General features: G+C 40.9%; 1 protein-coding gene across 1 annotated transcript in view; it reads left to right on the forward strand.

The window, feature by feature from the left end:
* Nucleotides 1-14,939, forward strand: part of MFAP3L (microfibril associated protein 3 like) — a 38,894-nt gene extending 23,955 nt beyond the window's left edge. The window contains exon 3 of the mRNA XM_002928983.4: nucleotides 9,088-14,939. Coding sequence (XP_002929029.1) covers nucleotides 9,088-10,019 — 932 coding nt within the window. The 3' untranslated portion in view covers nucleotides 10,020-14,939. The remainder of the gene's footprint in view (nucleotides 1-9,087) is intronic.
* The last annotated feature ends 2,669 nt before the right edge of the window (nucleotides 14,940-17,608 follow it).

Raw genomic sequence — 17,608 nt, forward strand, 5'->3', positions numbered from 1 at the left:
TTTCATAAACAATCCCTACCATTGATTGAGCTCCCATACCAAGTTACAGATATTATTTCTAATCCTTACAATAAGTGTGACGGGTGGATGTTACTAAGCCTTGTGCATACAGATGAGGAACCAGGTGAATAGAGAGGATATTACACAACCGGAGTGTGGCCAAGCAAGTGTATTCTCCCTCTCTCCCTGACCAGCATCTGCTCACCCTTCAGGTCTTGGTAGGTGAAAACCGCTGAAGAGCATCAAACCCAGATGGGGCGAATGAGAGCAGCCTTCCTGGATGGAAAGTGCATGGTGATCACCCACATGACAGTCACAGATGGTATTAGGATGTGTGCTGCCTCGTGTACACACGGCACATGTGCACGTGCACACGCACACACATTACCAGAATCCAGGAGCACACCACCATTAGCATGGAAAGGAACAATTTCATTTCTTGGTAACGCTGAAGAAGTGAGATCGCTATTATTCATGCCAGCGCTGCCAGTCCCAGAAAGAGTGGGGCTATTTCCTGTCACTGGCAGGAGCGGCAGCTGCTTTGCTCTGCTTCCCTGGTGCTTGTTACTTCAAGTCCACAGGATCAGGGGAGGCTAATGTGTCATCTATTTCTGGAGGAGGACAGGGTTTTTTTTTTTCTTGGTAGTTCACCGAAGGACGTGTTGGGGGTGGTCTACCAACCACATGACAGAAATAACTCAGAATTCAAATAACATGCATAACCACAAATGGCCACACACTACACTGTTTTCAATTTTTCTTCTGCTAGAGGTAAGTAGAAATAGATAGTTTTCAGAAGGTATTATGAAAAAAGTCCCAGTTATTTCAGGTACGAATTACCCAGGGTATTTTTTGCCGTGCCTTCTTGCTGTGACGTTAAGCCAGGTAAATGCACATTAGCACCTTTATCAGATGATAAGTAACAAGCATTTCCAGAAAGTCAACTGGCATAGGCCTTGGTAAACACGTCTGGCTTGTTAGCGGTCACGTTTGAAATTCTTCCTTCAAGTTAGGTTTGAGACTGTCCTGTGGGTTTATCTCTATACCCTTGCCTCATTCTTTCACCAAAAATAATTAAGAATGATAGAACGATCTTTGAAAGTAAATATGCACAAAGTAAACTGAGCTGAACTGCACAGAGTTCACAATTGTCACAGCTGGAATTCATGGTTATAAATTCTGCATTTACTTCACGTCACTCCACTGTTTTTATTTCCACTTTTCAAATTTTTTGAATAGACTATGAAATGCTTATTAACTGCTTCTGCAAGGGACAACACGCTGTGCCAGCCCGGTTTGCAGACCATAGCGTATGACCTCCCTACTTCCTACATGGAGAAGGAGGTCCGTTCCCACCTTAAAGGTAAATTATCCTTTGCCTCTAAGATCGGCAAGAAGTAGTGCATTAACTTCTGAAAATATGACGCTGAATTCTTCTTTTAGTAGATAGAATATTTGAGATGAAAAATCAGTTTATCAAAGGCCTAAAACAGATTGATGTAATTACACATATATTGTGGGAAATTCAGAAGCATCACACAAGAGCCTTTCTTTGAGCAAGTGCCTCAACTTCCCTGAGCCACAGTTTTTGTATCTATAAAAGAGAGACAATCCTTTTTTACTAGCAGGTGGGGCTGAGAGTCTTGAATAAACTATTGTGTATGAAATGTTTTGGGTAGTTATCTGGAACACACCAAGCTGTCCGTCAAGGGCAGCTACTGTCACTGTTATTGGTAATACTGTCCTCTGTTGTCACAGTCATAGATTCCAAGTGCTTAAATCTCAGTGTCATAATCCAGTGTGTTTTGAAAAGACAGGAAATAATTTTCTGGGTAATTTCTTATTCTCTAGCCCGCTTTCATTTATGTCCCTTAAAAGTTTTTGGAAATTTCAAAACAATGTTGTGACTGCTATGATAGCAGGTTTGGAACCCTCTCCTCCATCAGAGGCTTCCTCTTGCCCCAACATCACTCATGGATACGAAGGGCCTACTGATATCCAATAACGCTTCCATCTCTGAGAAGGCAGTAGATGTGGATGTTACTAAGCATATGGTGCACGAGATAAACTTTACTTTTGCCTAACCCAGTGGGGGGTTGTTTTCCACCCAGAAGCCATTTGGCAAAGTCTAGAGATATTTTTTTGGTTGTCATAACTTGGGGGAGGAGGGAAAGGAAGGGAGCATGATGCTACTGGCATCTGGTGGGCAGAAGGAAGGAATGCTGCTAAGTGGCCTATAATGCACAGGTAGACCCCTACAGAGAATTATTGGGCACAAAATGTCAGTGGTGTCAAAGTTGAGAAACCCCAATCTAACCTAAAGATGCCCTCCTCAGAGATATAAAGGATCATTCCAAATTAGATCTTCAGATGAGCTGTTTAAACCCATTATATATTTTTCCATAAAAGTGGTTTAAGTTATTTTGGTTCACTGAGCCATATCAAGGGCCAACCTGATAACTAACCGCCATTGATAGTTTTTCTTTAATGAGGTGTGCTCTGTTTGGGAGATGAGTTCAGAATGCTCTAGTCTTAGCTGTGAAAAGACCACCCTTCCAGATCCATCTCAGATAAGGATAACAGCTGAGATTCCCCACATGGAAGTTATTTATATGAGCCCAGTGTAGGGTGCTCTTGTCTTGGAAAACCACCTGCAGCTCTTCTCAGAAAAGACCATTGCTAGCCTCCATGGAATTACATGCTTGGCACTTTTTTTAAAAATTAAGATCACCAGATCAAATTAGCTAGAGGGTCAGATGTTTCCTTTGCCAGAAAATGCAAAGACAGTAGGTCCTTTTCAGATATTATTTATACCTTTAAGCAGAGCTTAACTGCAGGCTCTGAACAGCATAGGCTTCCACCCCCACCTTCCTGCTCTGAAAGCTGAGCTAAGCCTGTATTATCCCGGGCCACCTTTGCCCCTCATGATGTAGGAAATAGCTTGTTAGAGCTGCCCTAGTACACTCTGAAGAGGTCTCCTGGGAGGATTGGGGTGGGTTGGGGGGGCACAAGAACACTAGCAGCCTGCAGTGTTGATAACCGGAGTCTTTGCAGTGGCTTCAAGGAGCTGTCGTCTACTGCAGAAGCCCTGTAACGGGTGCAGCCATGCAGTGCTAAATTTGTTTTCAATTATGTTTTGTAAAAAGACGTGGATCCTTTCTCTTCAGTGGTCTATATTTCCCATATTGGACAAGAAGTGCTATGTTTATAGGCACCTACCCACACGTGCATTTTGGTCTTATTTAAAGAGTGTCAATTCAACGTGATACTCATTCGAGTGAACCTGGTACTCCATTTATGTGCACATAAACGTTTCTTAACGTTTCTTCATAAAAATGTTTAAAAATAGTCTCAAGAAAGTGACCTACTTTTTTCGGCCAGTTGAACCCTTCTCCTTAAAGAGCATGGGCATGGAAGGCTCAAGAACTGCAGTATCTAAATGGGATTGTGAACAGAGCTTTAATCTTTTCATACCACTTAGTGGGGACAGACAAACCGTACATCAGCTTGTTTCCACATTCACAGAAGATATCGCCAAAGAAAAAGAAATCCTTATCGTCTAATAAGTAATTCGGGGGAAATTCTAAGAGCTTAGTATTTGGGCAGAATTGTTAATGTCTAATGCTCCATGATCCTCAGGAAAAGCTGGAGAAATTTAGGATTGTAGTGGACATGGTGTTTGAAGGAAGCTGTAATCACAGTATCTTTGTAGGTTGTGGTCTCACTTGATTTGTAGTTCTTTAGTTCCAGAAGGTGTATCAATGCTGCTCACTTCTCTACAGCAATAATTTCGTCAGAAGTCGCATGAGCCATAGCTCTGATCTGCTACCATACAGTGGCTAGACACTGAGCCACAGTAACTTCTAGAGGTTTGACCACAGCCATGTGATGCCGTTGATCTGCTTCTCTCGTTACTGGACGGTCTACCTGACACTGTCCTAGTAACATGATATTGTACTTTCTGCAGCGACTTCCCCCTGCATGTGTGTGTGCCCCACAGTGAGCACAGTGGTACCAGGTCAGCTCCCTTCCTGGCTTGGGACCGAAGTTACGGCTTCTCCCAGGGAATGTTGGCAGGGGAGGAAAGCTCTGGAACTATGTCCCTAGGAGAAAAACTATCTTGAAAAGGAGATTTGTTGTTGTTGTTGTTACCTTGATTTTCTTACATTCAATAAAACTTTTCCAGTCAATTTAGGCTTGTCTGATTTGAAGAATTTCAAGAAATCTAAAAGTGGGTCATAGATTGCATTCATTCTGAATTTTGACAGTTGCCTCTGTATCAACCTCCCAAAGGTTTTACCAGCCCGACTCCCACCTGCAGTGTGTGTGAGCATCCCTTTCCCCATTCTCGCAGCAGCGTGTCTACTCAGCGCCTCCCTGCTTTTCCTGGCACTCTGAAAGCTTAAAAAGTTACCTTTTTAAAAATTACTTTAATCTCTTTGAATTCCACTGTAATGTAATCATTAGTGATTTTTATAGTTAGACACTATTTCTGTTTCTTTTTTCTGTGACCTGTCTGTTCGTATCTTTTCCCCATTTTTTTTTCATTTGGGTTTTTTGTTTTGATTTATAGGAGTTCTTTATGTTTTACACTTATTAGGCATTGTCAGATATTCTAGAGTTTTCCCCCACTCTGTCATTTGCATTTAATTTTACTTACAATGACATATTTTATAGTGTAAAAACTTTTAATTGCAGAGAAATCTGATCCATCAATGTTTTCCTTTAGTTTCTGGGATTCCTGAGATGCTTAAAAAGGCCTTCCTATCCCCAGTTTGTAAAAATGTTTTTATAGCCTCTATTAATTTCATACTTTTAATTTACATTTTATACTTTTAATTTACATCTTCAGAATACTTGGAATTTATTTTTATGTATTACATAAAATAGGAGTGTAACTTTATTTTCTTTTAAATGAATAGTCGATTATCCCAATATTCTTTCCCTGCTGATTTGAAATATCTTCCTTATTTAAAATTCCCATGCTTACTGGCATCTGCTTCTGGGCTTTCTGATTTTCTTCACTGGTTTAATTGGGGGTCAGAGAAGGCTTTCTCAGGGAGCGTGATGAGACATGAGGTGGTGTCTAACGTGAGCTAAGAATGTGTAAGGTAAGGGCTTGGAGTGGGAAGGGAAAAGAGCTTTCCAGGCAGAGAGGAAGCATGTGGGAAGATCCTGTGGCAGCTCTAAGAAATGAAATAAGGCTGGCTTGTCAGGGGGAAGTCCTGCAAGGTGAGGGGTTCCTGTTCTCCAACAGAATAAATACGAAGCTTTTAAACATTTGACCCTGCATTCCTCTCAGCCCTGTCTCCACCCTAGCCCTTCTCTTGATGTTAGATACCGTTTGCTGCTTCGTTGGCTGCAGCAGCACTGTCTGGCTTCCCTCTTTTGCTCAGGCGCTCCAGGCATCCCCTTCCTGCCTGCACCACCCAGCCTGCCCTCGCCCTGGCCCAGTACCCCACGCCTCTCTATGGAGTTGGTGCTCCACCCCATTGCCCTGGGCCAGCGCCTTTGCCAAGTGATCCACAGTTGTTTGTAGCAGTCTGTGTCCCTCCTTGGGCTGGATGGTTTTCTCAGTCGAAGATGTTGTCTTACTCATCTCTGTATTTGCATAGTCTAGCGTGGAACCTGATGCAAAGGCAATTTACTCAATAATATTTGTTGACTAAATGCGTGAACAAGATTAAAAAAAGATCACTGCCCTTCTAAAAATGTCAGCTTTTTTTTTGTGTGCCGCATAATATACACACCGCAGTACAGCTAAGAAATAACATCTGTTAGCTTTTCTCTTTGCAAAGGAGAGAGTGTCACCACTACTTCTGTTCGCACGTGGCAGATTTTCACATGTGGTTCTTGTGCGTGGAGTTTCTTGGGGAGACTGTGACAGATTCCTGGGCAAACTCTGGTCACCAGTAGAGCAGACTTCAGCAGCCCTTCTACTGTGTGTGGCAATATTTTAGCGTGAAGCCTTCAGGGTCCTTACAGGACCACAGCCTGACGAGAGGAGGTGGGGGAAGGGCTTTCCCAGGGATGAGCTCCAATCTGAGCACAGCGCAGGACATGAATAAGTGAACCACCCTCAAGGGCGTTAGAGAAACATTTTGCACATCATCTTTGGTAATATATTCAGAAAGTCATGGTTAAACATCCGCCTCTTTCTTTCCTCCGAAGTCATTGCATGTAGAACTGACTTGGCATCAGCTGCTGACATTTTAGGTTTTTATTTGTGCTGAAGTGTTGCAGCTTAATGAAAATTCAACATATAACTTTGACATTCCCACTCAATTACCATCTTAAATACATGAGAACACCACTCCATGTATAGCCCTGAAGGTTTCCTGTGACAGGCATTGTGGGTTACTTTTGTTTTTTTAACTAAAGTTAAACCTAGAGTCAGGACCCTTCCAGAATGAGTCTCAGGGCAAGTATTTATAGACTGAGGGGAATGGCAGTGTGCAGCAGAGAGAATGTTCTCAGGATGATCCGAGCTGCTGGGTTCCATATGGAGATTCTTTGTGAGCCCGGGCCCAGCGATGTGGGAGGACCCTCAAAGTGCAATTTGTGCCATCTTCCTAGTTTTCAGGGCTGCAAATGGTGGGAGAACATGCAGAAATCTTTATTTCCCACTAATCAAAGGTCAAGCTGAGACTGAGAGGAAATCTGTAGAGTCTTAGCATCAGTCTTTACAAAAAAATGATACAGACGTACATCACCTTTGAGGTTGGAATCTTCGCTTTTCTGACCCTGTAGTCTGCGTGTGTGTGTGTGTGTGTGTGTGTGTGTGTGTGTGTGTGTGTGTGTTGGCTACCATCGTGTGTGTTGCCTTGTGACCCATAACAATTACAATTATCACTGAAATTACTATGTAGGTATGAGAATAAAGCTGTTTATGGTGCCATCAGGTGCCTGCCTTCTTAGTTTAGTGTTCTTGTCTGCTTTTCTTCTCCTACACCCAGGTTCCACTACTTTGAAGGTAATTCCTCCATAAAAGCAGTGGTCATGGGTGGTTCGGAGGTGACAGTTTGACCCTAACCATTCCCCATACAAATAACCTCACCTCACCTTCTTCCATCCTATTCACTGGTATATTTTCCAACAAAAGAAGGAAGGTAAATTTGAGAAACTACTACAAGTATAGTCTGTAATACTCTGGAACCAGATACCTTGCATATCCATAATAAGCTTTCAATCAACTAGAGCTTTTTTTTCCTGTGCCTGCTGTCGTCCACTCTTATGAAACAAGTAAATGTTAAGAAAGTAAATGAATAATTTCCCTTGCCTCGGATCATTTCCATATTTGGATAGATCTGCGGCCGAAGTATCAGAATCCATGTTCAGGGAACAAAGGGGTGGAAGGTTTGCCCCAGCCCAATCTGAACAAGAGGTTTCACAGACTGAGTGCTTAGGTTTGTCTCTGAAGACACAGTCACAAGAAACTAAAATTCACTAGATTTTCCGAACCAGTGTTTTCTACTCTTGGGGAAAATACACTGGCTGAATTGTTAGAAAAGGGTTACTCAGGGACACCAGGAACCACTCTCCACAGATGTTCTTTCAGGAAGCAAAGTAATAGGACAGCAACGACGAGAGGCGTCCTGCCAGATCCAGCATGGCTAGCAGGGAAGAGGAACTGTAGGCCCTCAGAAGGTACTTCACTGCTCTGTCTAGCTTTCTTAAGAATGTTCCTTGGAGCACAAGATCCTGGAAAAAAGAAGGCCCTCTGTTGCCTCATTCCATAGTCCCTTGAGACCATAGTCACTTAGGTGCTCACAAGTTTTAAAAAAGGTGGGAGGGGAACATGTTGCTTGTTGCTTTTGGAAAATATCAGACTTTTAAATAGAATGAAAAGTCACTGCCAGAAGGGGAAGAAAGAAGAAAAAAATACAAGTCAATAATAGGTACTTAAAAGGGAAACTACATGTTAAATTACCCCATCTCTCAGGAGAGGTTCCTCCAGTTGGCTTAGGGAACTGGAGTGCTTTTATGGAGAAATATCTGCCTGCCTGCTCCTTGGAACTCTCGTGGGGTCTGATCTGGACCCTCCTTTCTCTGTAGGACAATATAGGGAGGTAGCAGGATTTCAGAAAGGCTCAGACCCAAGACCTGGAAGCCAAACGTCTTATCATGTTTCCCAGGGGTCTTCTGATATGTGGGTACACAGGCAGACTAAGAATCAATCCCAACTAAAGAGTTTCTCTTGATTCAGAACCTCATTGCCGGGGCAACACTAGATCCTTTCCAAGCCAGAGAAGGAAGTAAGAATTGCATTTATCAACATGCATTCTCCATTATGTGAGGCTTCTTTTCAACTTGATGGGTCTATAATTTATTTGCAAGGCTAAAACAAATGGATAGTAATTCATAGCCAGCCTCTGAATGTTCACATTGTTAGCTTGTAACTTCTAAGTACTATAAACAATTCATTGTAAATTCTCCAAATTAATGACATGTTACGTTTTAATTAACTGAGGTCATACAAGGATAACTCCAACCTCAAATATGAGAAACCCAGGTAAACAATTATAATTTAATTGACTTACTCCAGATTTTATGTTGATCCTAAAATACTTTATATTCTGAGAAGCATTAAACTCCCCAATGAACATATATCCAACAGAGTCATGCTCACAGGCAGGTTAGAAAACCAGATGGTATGTGTACGGAATTCTTTAACAAGAGCACAAGATTTTCCAGATGGTTTATTTTTCCTATTTTTCACAAGGCTGTGGAACTACGTAGTACAGTTTTGGGGTTAAGGGTATAGCCTTTTGGGCTTGAGTTCATCTGCTAGCTCTACTCCTTCCAAACTGGTGACCTTGGGAAGGTGGTCTAATCTAACTATGCCTTAGTTTCTTCATCCTGTGAAATGGAGCTAGTATTAGTACCTACCTCACAGAGTTGTTGTGAAGATGAAATGAGTTAGTACGTGTCACTGTCCGGCACACAGTGTCTACTGTCATCATCTTTCGTAGTAGTAGAAACAGTGGTAGCAGTAGTAAGAGATGTTCTTAGGAACATGAGAGTTTGTAGACGCTTTGATGGGACCCATATGTCCTTGGTTGAATTCTCCACTCTTCCTTCCAACAGGAAAATGGCAGATGCATGACAGCGGCCTCCTGAACATCACCAAGGTGTCTTTTTCAGACCGAGGTAAATACACATGTGTTGCTTCTAACGTCCATGGCACTGTGAACAACACGGTGACCCTGAGAGTCATCTTTACCTCTGGAGACATGGGCGTCTACTACATGGTCGTCTGCCTTGTGGCCTTCACCGTCGTCATGATCCTCAACATCACCCGCCTGTGCATGATGAGCAGCCACCTGAAGAAGACCGAGAAGGCCATCAACGAGTTCTTTCGGACAGAAGGTGCAGAGAAGCTGCAAAAGGCATTTGAGATTGCCAAGCGGATCCCCATCATCACCTCAGCCAAAACTCTAGAGCTTGCCAAAGTCACCCAGTTCAAAACCATGGAGTTTGCCCGCTATATTGAAGAGCTTGCCAGGAGTGTGCCTCTGCCTCCCCTCATTATGAACTGTAGGACTATCATGGAGGAAATCATGGAAGTGGTTGGGCTTGAGGAGCAGGGGCAGAATTTTGTGCGGCATACTCCAGAAGGACAGGAGGCCTCAGACAGGGATGAGGTTTACACGATCCCAAACTCCCTGAAGAGAAGTGACTCGCCCACCGCGGACTCGGACGCCTCGTCGCTGCACGAGCAGCCCCAGCAAATTGCCATCAAGGTGTCTGTGCACCCACAGTCCAAAAAAGATCATGTGGATGACCCCGAGGGTGTACAATTAGAAGTCAAAGATGAAGAGGAGACAGAACCGTCCGCTGAACATTCCCCAGAAACTGCAGAGCCTTCCACAGATATAACATCCACGGAGCTGACATCTGAAGAGCCGACGCCTGTTGAGGTATTAGATAGAGTCCTGCCACCAGGTCACCTGGAAACCACACAGCCAGCGGTGGCGCATGACAGAAACACCTGCATTATTTATGAAAGCCATGTCTAATATCGACTATGAAAAGCTATGCATATCAAGAAAATCAGGGGCTGCTCCTCGTAGTGCAGATGTAGTAAGCACTTGCCGCTAAGCCTTACCAGGAGACTCATCCCTTCGGTAGGAGTGATGCCATTTTCAAAGGGGAAACACCTGAGTGCAGTTTATTATGTGACTGGAATTTCCCCAGTAGAAAAGGATGTGAGAAACATCAGGGTGCAGACTTGATAATACTGGACAGAAGGCGTCTGTCCACGTGATAAGAATTTTAGAGGCTCTTCTCTGCCAAATACCTTAATGGGTGATGCCCTTTTGGCAAAGAGAATATTACTGTATGATGTTCTGAGCTCAAGAGCCCTGTCCAATGCACACTGCACTGCTTTTCCTTTAAAAAAAAATTATAGGTCTGCTACAATAGCAAATGCACGTACATGGGTTTGTTGCACTTTCTTCTCAGTTTTTAATTCCTGTCACTGTTCCTTTATAATGGAGTGGTTGTTGTTGTTATAGTAATACTAATTGCCCTTTCCCGTTTAGTCCTCTTAGCCACTTTGTCCTTATTTTCCCCTGAAACATGTACCTCAGAGGCTTTGGTATCAGTTGCTAGTACCAGGGCTGATTTCTACAAGTCAGTTGTAATGTTCCAGAGTAGTTACTAGGCTCATTATTTTTGTCACTTCCCAGGCCTCTTTTCATACATCACTTTTGTTTGTTTGTTTCCAGTGAAGCTGCTGTTGTGAAACTGAGAAAACCTTTGCCCAGGAATAGCACTTTAATAGCCAAATAAAAATGTGTTTACCTGTCCAATTCTGAGAGCCTTTTGGTGAGCTCAAGTGAAGTATGGAGGGAGATTGTAAAAGGTTGAATATATCCATATTACCTGTGAAAACTGCTCTTTCTATGGTTAAGTAACATCATCCTACAAACAAAAACTGATTATCTGGAAAATTCAATGCTTCCAAAGACAGAAGCATTGATGAATCCCTGCATGTTGTAGAGTACTGGCTTCCCAGAAGGGCTTGCAGGGACATATGCCACTGGGTGACTCAAACACTGGATTTGGGGCAGCAAAAGAAAGATCTGTGAGGCTGTGTAGCCAGATCCACTTCTGTGAACCACAGAGCTAAGTCGTTGGTCTTGAACGGGAGAGTGAAAAGTTAGAACAGTAGCATAGGGAACTGTGTCATCAAATTTCATGCCAGATTGTGGAATTATTTTTGTCTCACAAGAAAGCAGTTATATGTGAAACTGAATGATGCTATGGAAAGAAGTAGTCAGTCTATGCAAAGGCCAGCACCTTACCTGACCGTGCCAATAACAAGCTGCCTGGCTTTGGGCAGGTCTGGGTCTCAGTTTCCTTATCTGTCAGAAGAGGCAGACTAGATGGGCTCTGAACACCATCTAAATGGTCTCACTCTCTCACAGAACCAAACCAATATCATCATGCTTGCTCTCTTTCCAGTTACTTAAGAGTTTTCACTTTCCTCTCTGGGTTCAGCTCACATTGTTTATGCTGCATGACTTACTCGAAGAGGATCAATTTCAAATAATCATAGCATTTTAAGCAAGTTGTGGATCTTCTCTCCCAAAACATCATTAGGACCACTTCTGTAGTTGAAATTTAATCGTGATGAGATGAATGGTATTTCTTCTTCACTTAGAAGCAGGGGGAGTAACCTTAAGGTTGTTTTAAGGTCATGGCCACATCAAGTGATGTGTCATGACGAGGTTACACAGGCATCGTTGGTACTGAGAGAACAGACCCGAATGTTTAGTCCTCACTCTGTCACTATGTGGATAAGTGACCTTGGACAACTCCCTTCCCCTCTCCAGGGTTTAATCTTTTTCATCTGCAGAATATGGGGGTTGTGCTTGATGAGACACAAGATCCCTTCTAGCTCAGACATTTATTGCTTTCTAGAAAGTCTGTAATCTCCCAAGATGGTAGGTATGGTTCCCACTGCAAGAGACAAAACAACATTGGGAGCAAAAATGGATATAGGAGATTGGTTGCTTTTGTGGTCCAGATTTTACAACAAATGTGTCTGTCTCTGCAGCCTGAGGGCAGGGGGTTTGACTTTAGGGGTGGCCTGACAGGCTTCTTTATTCATAGTGGAATAAATTGTGGAAGGCAATCTGATAAGACATGGAGTTTGGTCAGACATCACTTGGCCAGGAATGAACTGCTGGCATCTAGTTACAAAATGTCTTGGGTGGTCATGGAAAGCAACTAGCAGTCCAGCAGTCAGGAGAAACCATGACCCCCAATGGGCTCTCTGGACTAGGATTTTATGTATTTGGGTTGCAGAACAACTTTATCTCCAACTCTCAGAATATAAATATTGTCCACTTGATAGCAAGTGGAGGTCAGCAGATTGTCAGTATGGATCTGTATGCCCAAAACGGTAACAGAGATTTAAGCTCATTTTGTGATACTGTGTGAACTTTTCCCCATTCTGTTCAGTTCTCATTCCACCCAAACCCCTTGTGCGGATTTCCACATGGAAATTATAGGAGAAGGCATCAATTCTATCTAGACATTGATTAGGAATTAAAAATGTAAAATCAGCAGATTTTTTAGGAAGCAGGAGCAGAAATGTGTGACCAAAGAATGTTCCAGATTGGTTTTAGCTTCTTAAGACTGGGGAGATTATTATAGAGATTTTCCAAACTTTCCCCTTCTGAGGCATCAAAAAGCTCTTGATATATAATTATAGCCAACCTGAAAGGAAGTTGGCTTTCAATGGAGATTTCTCCTTCCAGAAATTCTGCACTCTTTCTATCCATCTTACAGCTTCTTTATGAAATGAGAAAGGCTCTTCTTCTAGAATACAAAATGCAGAAAGACCTCGTGACTTTCAGCTGATTTTTCAAGGATAAACTGTTCAGCTTCATAGAAATGCATAGAAGTATGGCTATAGGTGTGTGTGCTAGTGTGCATGCGTGCACATCAGGCTCATTTGGGAGGTTTTAAAAGCTTAACACTAAATCCCAAGCCATGTCCTTTGGGTCTTATGTAGTCATTCTCAATATCAAACAGTTTCTGGGTTCTGAGACATATCTCTAACAACTTTTTTTCTTGAACTTCTGAAAATGATTCAGATATGTGTGCATATTTAATTCACTTAGATTGACCTGTAAATGTGGACGGTATTTATTCTAAATGGAAAAAAAAATTTTATACTGAAAATCTATGTAATTTATAATGGTTTTGTTTTATATATTATATTTTCATATCTTTAGGGCACATCTACTGTTCTCATCTTTTTGTATATCATACTCGGCAAAAAGAAATACTAATACTTGACTAAAATCTCTAGGAACCAAATGTGATATATAACGTATAGAAATTGCTCTAAAAATATCTGAATGTTCTCACCCATCCCAAGCATTATTGTGCCATTACATCCGGAATGATTTGTCTCAGATGCTTGTGAGCATTCCTTTTTTTTTTTTTTTCAAAAGTAAGGCTAAAAGGCCCCACATCCCACACAACGGATTCTGGAATCCCCTTCCTTCCTTTACCTTTTTTATTGTTTGTTTCATTTTTAACTGTAGAAGTCTGTGTTGTTTACGTTTCCCTTTGAAGGGCGAGGTGAGATAAGAAAGCAATTTGACCAAAAGACTGAATTGAACTATGGCTATGTAAATTATTTAATGGACTGATGACATGTTTGAAGTCTAATGCTTAGATTGTTATTTATCGGTGATCTAGGATCTGCTCAACTCTTCAGCACACGAAGAAAATGTAAGGTACAAAGAGTATTTGCATGTTGTGAACAGGCACCCTCTCAGTGTAGTGCAGCCAACACAAAACAGCCATCCCGGCCACTGGAGACACGGTTTTAGAAAGGCAAATCAGACACCTTTTATTCACAGATTGAAATACAGTGTTGTATCTGTGCTAAAACTCCTTTAATGGCGGCCCCTGTGGTTCTTTTAACAGGGGGTTTCCTCTCAGTGTTTCATTTGGGAAGAAAATGGGACATTTAACTTATCTTTCAGATACTCTATTTTATACTCAACACAGTTCAGTTACTATTCTGTACCTATCTTCACAGATCTTTTTGGCATTCCCTTAAGATTATAATCCCTGTTTCTGTTTTTCTTTTTTAAACTAATTTACTGGTACTCTTTCAACCTACCAAATCTCATTGTATATTCACACACATATTTTGAGTACCTGATACCTTCAAGACACTAGTCATTTTTACATTCACCTATTTGTTTAAAAATCCCTTAGCAGATAACAAAGTTCATTTTCCTAATGACTTTTTTAGGGTTTCTACAGTAATTAATCAGGTTTGGATTAAACAAATCATGGTGGGGAAAAAAATCAAAACATAATTGCTTAATATGTTTTCCAAAGGACTGAGTGTGTGTCTGTTATACAAGAATGTATCATCTGAGGGTGATAACGATCTTTGAGATTTTTTAGAGATACCAATTTCAAGGGAGCTAATACTTAGAATACCACAATTAAAACTGAATCTGTTAGAGAAAGTAAAAATAGAAAACAAATAGTTCTAAAAATATTCTGGCATAAATTGATTTTATTTAACCAGTAATAAAAGCCTTCAAATGTATCTGTCAGACTCCATAAAGCTGCTTACAGTGAGTTAGGGTCAAAGAAGATGATTGCTTGCATTTATGTTTGGCTTGCTATATCTCTAGTTCTGGATTTCCTTTGTTAAAATTGGAATATAAGATGAAAAACTTTATCTGGGCAGAAATATCAAGCTGTTGATTTTGTGAACTATAAATGTTCATTTTTTAAAAATAATTTAAAGATATAAACAAAGAACTTTTAAGTTGATGTTATAGTAGCAAAACAAAAAAAAAACATGTGCTCCATCCTGTATTTTGATTGTTGCTTTAATAAAGGATTTGCGCAGGTGTGTGGATTATGTGTCATGTCCCACCTGAAGGGCATCTGATTGTGGCCTGATTTACTCTTTCCAGTGGTAAGACATCTGTCCCCAATTCTTTTCCTTACCTTTTGCATCCATGACGTATCTTGGGAGAAAAAAAGGAAAAATAAAATAATTCTTATGTAAATCTACAAAATTTATCCAAATTCAGAAACCTTAACTCCATCCTAACAAACTATATAGCTGTGTATTTTTATCTGTATCAAGAAATCATTTTTAACATGTAACATCAAGCATTCTGTAGAGAATCCAAAAAGGCCAGGAAACACATACTCAGAACATTCCACAGAAGGTATGAGTAATAGATCTGCCTAGACGCCACCTAGACAACAACCAAACAACGGATTCTGGAATCTCCTTCCTTCCAACAACCAAATCCAGGCCAAATCCAAGAACATGCTAAGGAGGTTCCTTTGACAATCACTAAGCTTCAAAAGCTGAATCCCTCTCAAATAAGATGAGATGTGGGACACGTAGCAAAACAAGAAAGGGGACTACCAAATGGGAAAGCAAGACAAAAAAGGCAGAACAGCAGTAATTTACTGTAGATTAAAGAGGCAAACAAAATAGCTGAGTTATCCAATAAACTATGCATATAACTAACCATCCCCAGGTTCTCCCAAGCAAAAAAAGAAGAAAAAAAAACAATCTAAGAGAATTATGCTGGCATTAATGGAAAAATTAACAATTGTGTCATCATGAAAGAGAAAAGTAGGAAAGTTTTGTGCTAACCAGGTAATTTTGACTGGCATGTATTTTCAGACCCAGAGCAAAGAGCTGTTCGATTTTTTGCAGGTTTTGGAATGCCATAGACCTTAATCAAAGGAGCTAGGTAAGGATTAATGTCAATCTGAGTGATTTTCAAATAAGCATATAGTCACCGACTGGGAAAATAAATGTGAAGTTATCTGATTTACATATCTTTTTTTCCATTGTGCCTACAAATAGTCATTCAGATTGGCTTGAAAATCTCTGATAAATGGGGAGCTCATTACCTCCTGCAGTAGCATATTCCACTGTGGTTGGGTTTTGAGTGCTGAGTCATAAATTGTTAAAGTGGTACCACACTGGTCCTTGAGCTACCTGAAGCTGAAGGTATGAGTTGGTCTTGCCACAATAAAATTGCCTTTTTATTGTTGACACAAAACTAAAATTGTAAATGTATTCATGTAAAAGACAGGATTACAAAAATTGGGGGTGCTCTTGATGCTGCTACATTAATTAACATGCCATGTGGCAAACACCCTTTTGAGTGAAGGGTTTCTGCCAATGGGTGGTAGAGGCAGAAGTCAGGTGCATCAGGTGCTCCCCCTCCCAGCCCCTGAGATGTTCTAAGGCGGCAGTTCGCTAAATAAAGGATGGTTCAGCAGCCAGAAGAAAGAAGTGAATCAAGCAGCAGATTAATTGCCTCAGTATATTAGTATACTTTTGAAGGACTAATAGAAATGACTACTGAGAGAAGTGTTTGTATGTGTTAGGTGGCATACTGAGGTATTTTTAAATCGCAATTGAATTAGAGCTGGCCCTAACTGCATTTATGCTATTAGGTAAAATAAAGATACCAAGAGTAAAATAACAACTTGGCTAAGCTATTAAATAACTAATGAGTAGGCTAATAATATGAAGATTGATAAAGCCATATGAATTTTTCAAAAATTTCTCACTACCAGTGGAGTGGGTTTCCTTACAATTACTCACGTTTTAAAGTTCTTTATGGAATAGGAGTCTCAGTGAACGATGCAGAAAAGTCAGTTGCACATAGAACTCTAACATTAGGGGACTTTTTGTTCTGTGCAAATGCTGTACCGCACCTACTTCCTGAGACTCTTCGTGATTCACAGGAAGCTGATGTGTACTGGAGACCTCTGAAGTGTTCCGTGCCTCTGGTTTTAAGTCTGATTGACTACTGTGTCTGCTGGGGCTGCACTTCTTCCAACTAGGCAAATGGTGAGGTAAACAAAGTTGTTCCAAAGCTGTAAGAAGCTTCCTAATTCTAACCATCAAGGGAAAAAACGACAAGTGTGTGTGAAGTGGTACAACTCTGTCCACGCTGCACAGAGCTCCCCCCCACTGCCGGATGATGTTTCCCACTCTCGTCCCCGCTAGCATTACCTCAGTTGTTCTGCCAGAGGACCAAGGTATGATGTGTGAAATAAAACGCTTGATTACAGAATAGTCTCTATGAAAAAAATTCACCTACCACATAATAGACACTTCATCAGTTTAACATAAAAGCAGCAAATCTTAATGCTGGTTATGTTTGAAATTATTTTAAAACTGAAACATTACAAAAATTATGACTTGGCATCATCTTTGTAGAAATGTCTTCATCTAAAGAAGAAATTTGAAAGTGTTAAGACCTTAGAAATTGCAGATGATTTAAATACATTCTGTTTGTAGGGGAGGGAAATGACAGCTGATGTAGAGCATCTGTGATCATTAAAATTTTTAATGTGCAGAATGTAACTTTCCTAATTTTTTGGTCATCACAGTAATTACTGTGATTAATAAATTTCTGAAACCCTGCCAGATCATGAAAAAAAATTTAACCCCCCAATTAAAAATATATATGTGCTATTCTTGTATCATGTTAACTATTTTGTTACTTTATCTCATTCCACAATGAGCTTTATATGATTGAGTTAAATATATTGTACTTTCTGTGAGTTC

The sequence above is a fragment of the Ailuropoda melanoleuca genome, chromosome 5, assembly GCF_002007445.2.
Source record: "Ailuropoda melanoleuca isolate Jingjing chromosome 5, ASM200744v2, whole genome shotgun sequence".
NCBI lineage: Eukaryota > Metazoa > Chordata > Mammalia > Carnivora > Ursidae > Ailuropoda > Ailuropoda melanoleuca.